Source organism: Octodon degus, unplaced genomic scaffold (genome assembly GCF_000260255.1).
Source record: "Octodon degus isolate 3935 unplaced genomic scaffold, OctDeg1.0 scaffold00065, whole genome shotgun sequence".
Lineage (NCBI taxonomy): Eukaryota > Metazoa > Chordata > Mammalia > Rodentia > Octodontidae > Octodon > Octodon degus.
The window spans coordinates 7,787,424-7,798,067 of NW_004524641.1; the positions used below are offsets into that span (position 1 = coordinate 7,787,424).

General features: G+C 36.9%; 1 protein-coding gene across 1 annotated transcript in view; it reads right to left on the reverse strand.

Annotated features, from left to right (window-relative positions):
* Positions 1 to 10,644, reverse strand: part of Pdk1 (pyruvate dehydrogenase kinase 1) — a 45,176-nt gene that overhangs the window by 28,033 nt on the left and 6,499 nt on the right. Inside the window, exons 4-8 of the mRNA XM_023719197.1 lie at positions 7,760 to 7,954; positions 7,300 to 7,389; positions 5,841 to 5,918; positions 3,930 to 4,006; positions 511 to 609 (exon numbers count right to left, since the gene is read on the reverse strand). Coding sequence (XP_023574965.1) covers positions 511 to 609; positions 3,930 to 4,006; positions 5,841 to 5,918; positions 7,300 to 7,389; positions 7,760 to 7,954 — 539 coding nt within the window. The remainder of the gene's footprint in view (positions 1 to 510; positions 610 to 3,929; positions 4,007 to 5,840; positions 5,919 to 7,299; positions 7,390 to 7,759; positions 7,955 to 10,644) is intronic.

The window sequence follows — 10,644 nt, forward strand, 5'->3', positions numbered from 1 at the left end:
ATCATATTCTCAAAGAAACTCCCACTTGTGCTAAGGATCTGTTATGAAAACCAAGAAATAAAAATAAATTGAAACATAATGTTTAAAAATGAGAAACTATTGATTTTCTTCATTACACTACAAATACCGAAATATTTCACTTATCATAGTGGCTATTAAAGATTACTGCTAAATTATCTGTCTTAAGGACTTACTTGGATTAGGAACCAAAATAGAAATAGACTCAGGAGATAATTCTATAACCTGCCAGATAAAAGAAGTAATGTGCTTATTATTTGAGGCTAGATTTCTTTCCCAAGAATGAATTGTCTTCTAGAAATTATATGTGTGAAAATAAATACATAAAAATAAAATAAAGGGGCCGGGGAGATGGCTCAGTAGAATAAGTGCTTCCCTGGCAAGCGCAAGGGCCTGAGTTCAATCCCTGGTCCCACAAAAAATAAAAAATAAAAAAGAAATTATACGTGTGGTTACCCATGAATGTCTATACATCAGTTTAAAAAAGTTTACCTTCACAGTCAAATCTTCGCTACCCAGTGTGACATGAACTTGAATAGGGGGGTAAACACCTTTGTCAGCATGGTGTTCCATAGTTGCTCTCATTGCATTCTGAAATATATTAGAGTTACATTAAAAATATTTTTAAAGAAAGAAGTCAATTAGAATTTAAGTATATATGCATTATATATAAAGTTTTTGAAAATCTGAAGGAAATATGCTAATGAGTCATAATTCTTACAGCCATATTTAAAGAGTTATTAAGAATTGGGAAGAATTGAGATGATGGAAGAGGACTGAGGGATATGATATATATTGATTTAGAGTCCAACTAAATTCTGCATGTTTTCCAAAGTAAACTTCTAAACATCTTTAATAGCACTTAAAGTATTAAAGCAAAAAATAAAAAATAAATTCTGTCCACTTTACAATTTTGATAATGGACAAAACTTATTTTGCAAATGTAATCTTCAGCTCTACTTCTAAAGAATCAGACTGTCGGGGCCAGGGAGATGGCTCAGTGGTATAAGCGCTTCCCTGGCAAGTGCAAGGGCCTGAGTTCAATCTCCAGTTCTGCAAAGAAAAAAAAAAAAGAATCAGACTGTCATAAAATTGTTTAAGAAATAATTTTTTCCAAAAGGTACTAAGAGCCTTTCTTGCTCCCTGGCCATCTTGGCGGCTGCTCCTAGTTGAGGGCCGTCCACACCTAAAGCAGGAAGATGGTGGCCTCAAGACGACGAAAAAATCTCTGTAGTCCATCAACTCTAGGCTCCAACTTGTTAGGAAAAGTGGAAAATACATGCTAGGGTACAAGCAGACGCTGAAGATGATCAGACAGGGCCAAGTGAAATTGGTCATCCTTGCCAACAACTGCCTAGTCTTGGGGAAATCTGAAATAGAGCACTATGCCATGTTGGCCAAAACTGGTGTCCACCACTACAGCGGCAATAATATCGAACTGGGCACAGCATGTGGAAAATACTAGAGTACGCACACTGGCAATCATTGATCCAGGTGATTCTAGTATCGTGAGAAGCATGCCAGGACAGACAGGTGAAAAATAAACCAAGCAGAATTTTTCATTAATAAAACCTGCCAGAGGGGCCGGGGAAATGGCTCAGTGGAATAAGTGCTTCCCTGGCAAGTGCAAAGGCCTGAGTTCAAACCCTGGTTCCGCCAAAAAAAAAAAACCTACCAGAGCTTGAAAAAAAAAAAAAAAAAAAAGGTACTAAGAGCAATGGACTACTGTTTATGCTAATCTGTAACTATTGATATTTAAATTGTAAAACTATTTTAACCAATTTCCAAAGGATATGTGGTATGCAATGACAACCATATTGTAAACATTTAACACAACAAAATGACACTTAGCACTGGAGCAGAAGCAAAGAATAGATACAACTACTTGGGCAGGGAACACACAGATCATAGATCAACATGCATGAGGCTCTAGGTTCCATCCCAGCACTATTTAAAAACAAAAACAAAAACAAAACAACAAAAGGGCCAGCAAGATAGCTCAATGGACTAAGCACCTGCTTAGACAAGTACAGGGACTGATGTCCCATCCCCAGCACCACATGCTGTGCTGGCCCTGCCCCTCTGTGCACTGAGCTGGCCAGAGACTGGGCCTGGTGGTGCTGGCCTGTCATCTCTGCGTCAGGGAGGCAGAAATCAAATGAATCACTAAAGTCCAAGTCCAAGCTGCACAGTGAGATCCTGTACAAAATACATTTTAAAAAAGCAACTAAGGGGGATGGGAAGATGGTTCAGTAGAATAAGTGCTTGTCTGGCAAGCTCAAGGGCCTGAGTTCAATCCCCGGTTCCACCAAAAAAAAAAAAAAAAAAAAAAAAGCAACTAAAAAAGGCAAAAGACAGGACTGACTTTAGAAACAACAGTACGGCCCTGACACATCATTCAAGAATGAAAAGACCTGACAAGGAGTCTGCATCATTTCTACCAAAGTAGTTTAAAATCAGGCTCCAGAGGCAAGCCACTGTTAGAGGGATTATCAAAATACATTAAAGATTACAAAACACTTTTATTTGCCACTACAGGGCACAAGGCCTTTAAGTGACTGGAATTTTAAGGAAAAAATCAGCTTTAACACTTTAAATTCAATTGCTATTTAAATATTTTGACAGATCATTTTTTGACAGATTCTTGCCATCTTAGAACAATAATGGCATTCTTAAATCTTGTTTTCCTGAGATATTCAGTCAGTTTCAGTGTATTTCTCTATTACATTGTTAGATAGAAAACCATCTCTTTTCTAGTTTGCTGCTGGCTGAAGACACACACACAAAAAAAAATACGACTCTACAGGATTCTGATTTAGGGCAGTTGTTTTCAGCCAAACAGGCCTATCAACTCATCAACCAACCAGCAAGCATCTTTAGACGGGAAAAAAAATACTCAACAATATCTATATATTTTTCTTTATTTTTTCAAAATCTATCATACAGAGCAAATATAATGCAGAAACCCTCCATAAATCAATATGAATTACTTTAAAAGAAAAAAAAGGTAGGTTTATCAGTGGGGCCCATGGGTGGAAAGGCAGAAATCACTTTTAAATATGTTTATAAAAATATCATCATAACTTTCTGGAGCACCTGTAATATGATACCACTGTTTCACACACTTATTATGTTATTCCTTTTTTTTTTTTTTTTGAGATAGGTTCTCACTATGTAGTCCAGTCTGGATTTCTCCTGTCTCAGCCTTCCAAGTGCTGGGATTACATGAATGCACCACCAGGCCCAGCCTCAATCTTCATAAATAACCCTGGGTAGTACTTTTGTTTTACAAAAGAAGAATCTAAGGTTCTGAGGGAATCATGACTTGCCCAAAGTCACATACATATTAAGTAACACAAGGAAGACTCAAACCCAGGTCACTGTGACTTCAAGGCCTGAGTTCAGCCAAGTGTGGTGAAACACACACATGTAATTCCAGCATGCTGGGAGACTAAAGCAGGAGGATTGGGAGTTTGAGCCCAGTCTGGGCAACCTGGTCATTCAGTAAGGCCCTGTCTCAAAATAAAAGATTAAAAATAGGGCTGAAGGGGGCCGGGGAGATGGCTCAGTGGAACAAGTGCTTCCCTGGCAAGTGCAAAGGCCTGAGTTCAATCCCCAGTTCCACCAAAAAAAAAAAAAAAAAAAAAATAGGGCTGGAGATGTAGCTTAGTGCAAAGGCTCTGGGTTCAATCCCAGTCTTGCGGGGTGGGGTAAGGGGATGGGAAGCCTGAGCTCAGCACATGGAGGTGCCCAACCATATGGATGAAAGGCTGTTCTGGAGCAGCGTGACATGATAAGGCATGAAACAGCATGTTCTAATGAAAAAGAACCCAGAGGGATATCTGACTTTCCAGGCAGATTCCTATCCTCAGAAAGTGCTGATAAAGGTTATGTAATACTATTTTACAAACCTTGAAAAGTTCAAACACCATGTGATAGAGATGGGATGGTACATAAACCACTTGTATTGGCTGTCCTGGTGATTTTGCTATAGAGCAGAAGAGAAAAATATGAAAGTACAGAGAGATGTGCGTAAAGCATTTTTCAGAATAAATTGTGTAGTGATGAAAAGAAAACATTAACTATGGAGGATAGTATTATTTGGGAAGAACTGCCACACCACTTCTTCACTGTATTAGTGTTTGAACCCCCAACTCATAAACATTTACAACTGACAAAGACCAAGCCTGCGGCCATTTGTCAGATAACAATTTGAGCAGCACATCCTCCTATCCTTCTCTATAGTGCTGTCTTCTTAAACTATACTTAACATTCAGCTAGGAATCTTACTTCCCAAAGACAAGTACTAAAGTCTATAAATCAGTCTCATTCACATAATACATTTAAAAAGAAAAAAAAAAAAAAAAAGCCAATTCCTGTGTGTTTCACCTGGATGGAATGTTGTCTATTTTATTTCAGTTAAAAAAAAAATTGGCCAGTGTGGTGGAACACCCCTGTCATCTCAGCATTCAATAGGCTGATGCAAGAGGACTGTTGTAAGCTCAAGGCCATCCTAACTACACAGCAAGATGCTGGCTCAAAAAAACCCAACCCAAAACAAAACAAAAAAAATTTTAACTACCATCAGTTTCTCAAGGGATACTACTTCTACATTCAAACATTTAATAGTCTCCATTGGGGCTGGGGAAGGGTAGGCTGTGTGCATGTAGAATAGATCCACAACATAGCAAAGGGATGAGACTCATCACACTTTAGAATAATTTAATCAATAAATCAATGCTAAATTTGACCAATAAATCAATCTCTCCTCTGAATAAACTCCCTCTGGGGACCACAAAAGGGACTAATGGAAGCTGCCCATAGCAATTCATGTTCCAAATGCACTGTGAAATGTGATTCTTTTTAACAGTTCTACTTTCAACTGGGTAGTTTCTACTGTTCTTTAAAGTCCAGAATACAGCTTTGTAAAAGCTTCATTGTAATTTTATTTTTCCCACCACCTTTCTAAAATGTCATGTGAGCCAGGCAAGGTAGTGCATGCCTCTAATCCCAGCACTCTAAGAGGCTGAGGTAGGAGAACTGCAAATTAAGCCCAACCTGGGACAATTAGTCATTTAGTAAGATTCCATCCCAAAATTAAAATACAAAAAAAATGGCTGAGAACAGGGTCAGCTCCGAGCACAGACCTTCCCCGCAAAAAAAGTGTCATTTTAACCTTTTCTTCTCTCAAAAACCTTTTATTCAAAAGCCACTAGTCAGTGAAAAGATAATCAGAGAAATAGATACTCAAGCAGATATGGATCTATTTTCTTTCTTCTTTTACATCTCCTATCTTTTTGCTTATCAATAAAAAAATGACTTACAACTCAGGAAATAGAAAAAATGGTAAGCTTTACATTGAAGGCCAAATAACTTTAACTGGGCATGGGGCACATGCTTATAATCCCAGCACTCAGGAGGCTGCGGCAGGAGGACTGCTGCAAGTTCCAGGCCATGCTGGGATACACAGTGAGTTAAAAACCAGCAAAAACTGCATAGCAAGACCCTGTCTCCAAAAAAAGGTCAATTTTCTTAACACTTTTTCTGTGACTGACAAGAAAATTAAAATTAAGCAAAAAAATCAACATTATCAATTAAAAATAAGGAAAATGAAATAAAGTTTTTCATATATATATACATACACATATATATATATGTGTATGTATATATATATCTTTTTTTTTTAACATGATTGCTCTTCTTCAGAAAATTTCCTGACTTTCATAAAATGTCCTTTTCTATCAAAACAAATCTAAATATTCTTACGATTTCTTTTCAGGTGGTAATAATACTAGTCATTGAGGAAAAGACATCAAACTTACCATTGAGTTCTTCAAGTTCTAGTTCAGGAGAGTTAATATAATACAAATCACATAGACGCCTAGCATTTTCATAGCCATCTAGTGTGAATTAAAACAAACAAAAAAGGCATTAAATATATGTACTTCCACTTCATGTGTTTGAGATAGTGATAGTATTGACAAATATAAATTTAAAACTCTCTACAGAAGAAAATATACTTCACCAATCTTAGTTTGAGGCAAGTCTCTTTAAAAATAACAGGATAAAGCCTAACAGCCTAACAAGAAAGATTATAACTATTAAAAATTAAAAACAGGAGCTGGGGAGGTGGCTTAGTAGAATAAGGGCTTGCCTGGCAAGCACAAGGGCATGAGTTCAATCCCCAATTCTGGAAAGAGAAAAAAAAAGAAAAATTAAAAACATTATATGGGAAAAAAAGCCATAAGCACATAAAAAAAAAAAAAAACCACCCAGAAGGCTAAAGAAAAATATTTACAATATATATATCAAATAATAAGAGATACACTAAAATGTTTTTAAAGTATCAAAATTTTCAATGCCTTTGAATGCTTTTTTTTGTATTTTTTAGGAAAGAGTCTACAGGGTGTTCAGTGTCTCACTACGAGATCAGACTCGTAGTGATTCTCCTGTTTACAGCCTCTGAAGTGCTGGGATTATAAGTGCGTGCCACCATGCCCAGTTTCAATTGCCCACTCAGCACGCCCTGGGGGCAGGGCCGGGACAGCAAGAATGCTTTTAATTCTAGGAGTCTTGCCTTATAAAATACTAGCACTGATCAGTATATATTTAAGGATGTTCACTACAGTATTACTGGTAATAAAAAAAAGAATTAACTGTGCATCAGTGGAGACTAGATTAATAGGTACTGATACTCTCCACATAGCCACTCAAAAACTTGACATTATATTTAACTATACTGACGTGGTAAGATATCTGCAAATTTGTACAAAGCACATTTCCTACAAACAAAAAAAAGTTCATAAGAATTTGTATGTGTATATCTATAGGTGTTCTAAACAGAAAAAAGTGTGAAAAGGTACAAACCAAACTGCTGTGAATTATTGCTTAAGAAAAATAAGGAAAAAACCAGAATTAGGAACTGGAGAATAGAGATGAATTTAAGGGAACAGAAAGTACAAGATTATCACAAAACTCTTCCTAATAAGAAATTTTATCAGGGCCGGAGAAATAGCTCAGCGGCATATGCGCCTGCCTGGCAAGCATAAGTTCCTGAGTTTGATCCCTGGTACCACACAAACACAAAAAGAATTTTATTAATAAAACATTCACCTTATACATACCATACAATTCATATTATAAAGAACTTTCAAACTCATGTTTATTCCTTATATTTTATCTTATTTGCACATGGTAGTACAAATAGTTGTTTTAATCGCAAGAAACAACACTCAACAATTCTGATTTTTGGATCCTTTTAGAAAGGAGAAATGTGTTTACCTTTAATAACTTCAACTACATCACAGTTTGGATTTATGCTGCCAATGTGTTTTCGATGAGATGGACTTCCTTTTCCCCCAAACAATAAAGCTAGTAAAAGATGAAGAACAAAAATGAATCTACCTGTCATTTCCAGATATGAATATTATTTCTCCAAATGATGCCAAATTGAACAATTGTTTTCCTTAAGCATAAATATGCCATTCTACATTCAATAAAACACTGTTTTGTATGGCGGTCTACTTATTTTTAACACACAAAAAAAGTAAAACTAAACGTTCTCTCTAGGACCAGGGAGACAGCTCAGTAGAATAAGCACTTGCCTGGCAAGCACCGGGTCCTAAGTTCAATCCCTGGTACCACAAAAGAAAAAAAAAAGTTCTCTCCAAAGGGAAATTTTCGAAATGAATTTAAAATACGTCAACATTTTATCTTCCGCTCATGACTTCAGGGCACTTACAGTGCTGATTGAGTAACATTCTAATTGAAATGCGACTCATGTAGAATCGATCCAAAAAGTACTGAACGTTCTGGCTGGTGACAGGATCCACCCCGAAGCTCTCCTTGTATTCAATCACACCTTGGGCCATTGTGGGAATGACGTCATTGTGTCGGTTTCGGATTCGTATTACAATATCTGTAAAGCTAAACAAACCTGTTTGTACAAAGAGCCAAATATTTTGACAAGAGAACTTAATACTAAAATACAAGCTTAATCACCCTTAAAAGACAAGTCCCTAGTTCAATAAAAAGAACATGAGTGTATGTTTTTTGTGTACCTAAGTATCTTAAAATATGTTTAGTCTTCCTAGGATATGGCTCAGTGGCACAACACCTGCCTGGTAAATGTAAGGTCATGAGTTTGACTCCCATTACAAAAACAAAAACAAAAAATAGCCAAATCCTTGAAGGTATTGGCACCTCCAAAATAAAATTTTTGAAATTTAATTTTTACAATCCTAACAGTAAGGTTTCCACACAATAAAATCATAAATATGTTAAGAGTTTTCTTTAGCCACTCTCAACCAAAGCCATCTGAGCACTCTCTCTGAGGATGTCATTCTAGGGACATCCTGAATAAGAGGCCGCAGGCTTCCTTCTGTAAGGAATCAAAATGAGACGTTAAGTCTTTTTTCTTTTTTTTTTTTTTCTTTTTTTTTTTTTTGCGGAATCGGGGATTGAACGCAGGACTTTGCACTTGCCAAGGAAGCACTTACTCTACTGAGCCATCTCCCCAGCCCCAAAATATCTAGTAAGCATTCATGTTAACCCTTCAGTGTTTCACAGTTTTTGTTGCATTGGCTTTTTCTTTTCTTTTTTTTTTTTTGGCAGAACCCAGGATTGAACTCAGGCCCTTGTGCTTGCCAGAGAAGCACTTATTCCACTAAGCCATCTCCCTGGCCCCTAGGAATCAAGGTGAGAAAGCAAATAAAGCCCGTGTGCTTTGAAACAGAGAGAAAGCACCTTAGGAACAGAAAAGTAACAAAAGAATCCTAATTTCATTCATTCTATAAGTTTACAAACAGGGAGCGTAAAAGTACCCACTTTATCAAAAAAAAAAAAGCTCTCAAACCATATCTCCTTACTATTTATGTCACTAGGAAGATAAGCAATCACTAATTTAAGGGAAAAAAATAAAAGAGGAAACAAGCCTTAATTACGAGGAAAACTGGTCTCCTCCCATACCAATCAGAATCTGAACTTTCAAATGACTACTCTCCTAGGTAGAGGCAGCACCCTGAGGACTACTAACTTACTCCAGTGTTCTCACTATTCAAAACATTGCGGGAATTCCTACTTTGTAATTACCTTCTAAATCCAACTGTTAAACCAAAATGCAAACAACAAAATTTCTCAAAAACAATAAATTCATAATTCTAGTGCCTCTTTATTTCATCTCTTAAAAAAAATGATTGCCCTTCATGGCTGTTCACTTTATTTTCTAGGTTCAGCTTTGAGTGACTGTTTTCAGAATATTCTATCACTTCTACAGAAGTTTCTAATGTTTACTTTTAAGTAAGGCTGCCTCAGTACAAACCCTAGCTACATGACCTCAAGATATCCTCTTTATGCACAAATGCATTATCTCAGTAGTTATTTTAAGCACTAGACAACATCACTCATGTACAGTCTGCTCCACACCTAGATCCACAATAAGCTTTTGGTGTGCACTATTTTCAGACCAAAACCATGTTTTAAAAATGAAGTGTTGGGGCCGGGGAGATGGCTCAGTGGAATAAGCGCTTCCCTGGCAAACGCAAGAGCCTGAGTTCAATCCCTGGTTCCGCAAAAAAAAAAAAAAAAAAAAAAAAATTAAGTGTTATCACTCCCTTTAAAGACAGTCCCAAAAAAAAGACAGTCCAACTGAATTGTAACATTCTGAGGACAAAAGGTGATCTTTCTGTTGTAAGCAACATTAACTTGAATAAGTAGGTAACTGGCTTTATCAATTCTAGCATGCTGATTATGAAATTATGCTATGTTGTATTATATACATTACTTTACAGATCACAGGTCATAGAAACCCACTATCATGTTTTTATACCCCTTCAATACAACAAAAGGATTGTAATTAGTTGCCAATCTTTTAAAATTGGAACTTTCACATTAAAATCTAGACTTGGAGGTTGAGACAGGAGGACTGCTGTGAGATTGAGATCAGCCTGGGGGGTACAAAAGTGAGCACAAGACCATCCCGAATTGTATAGCAAGACCCTGTCTAAAAAAAAAAAGAGGAGCTGGGGAGATAGCTCAGTTGAATAAGCGCTTGCCTGGAAAGTGCAAGGGCCTGAGTTCAATGCCCAGCTCCGCAAAAATAAATAAATAAATAGAAAGAAATAAAAAAAAGAAAAAAAGTCTAGACTTGCAGCTTTCTTTGAAAACAGAAAAACTGATTATCTGTGCAGTATTTTCATATGGAAATAACTAATAGGAGCTGAGGATGGCTGTCTGACAGAAGAGACATACACTCTCCAGGTTACAGTTCAAGTGGCATTCTTGTCGCCTCTAGATTCTCATGGATCATCACATTTGAACTTTGTGTTATAGTGAAAAGGACCAGGAAGCATTTATATAAATACATATACTACCATTTGCTTGAAGTAGTAGGAGTTTAAAAACTAATCAATTTCTCTAATGTGGGCAGATTTAATACATTACATTTTATATAATGTTTTAATGTTTTAAAAGATGGGGCTGGAGAGATGGCTCAGTGGTCTAAAGCACCTATTTGGAACAAGCTTAGAAAAGCACAGGGACCGCGGTTCGATCCCCCAGCACCACATGCCAGCCAGTCGCGCCCCCTGGTGGGCTGAGCTGGCCACACACACACACACACACACACAC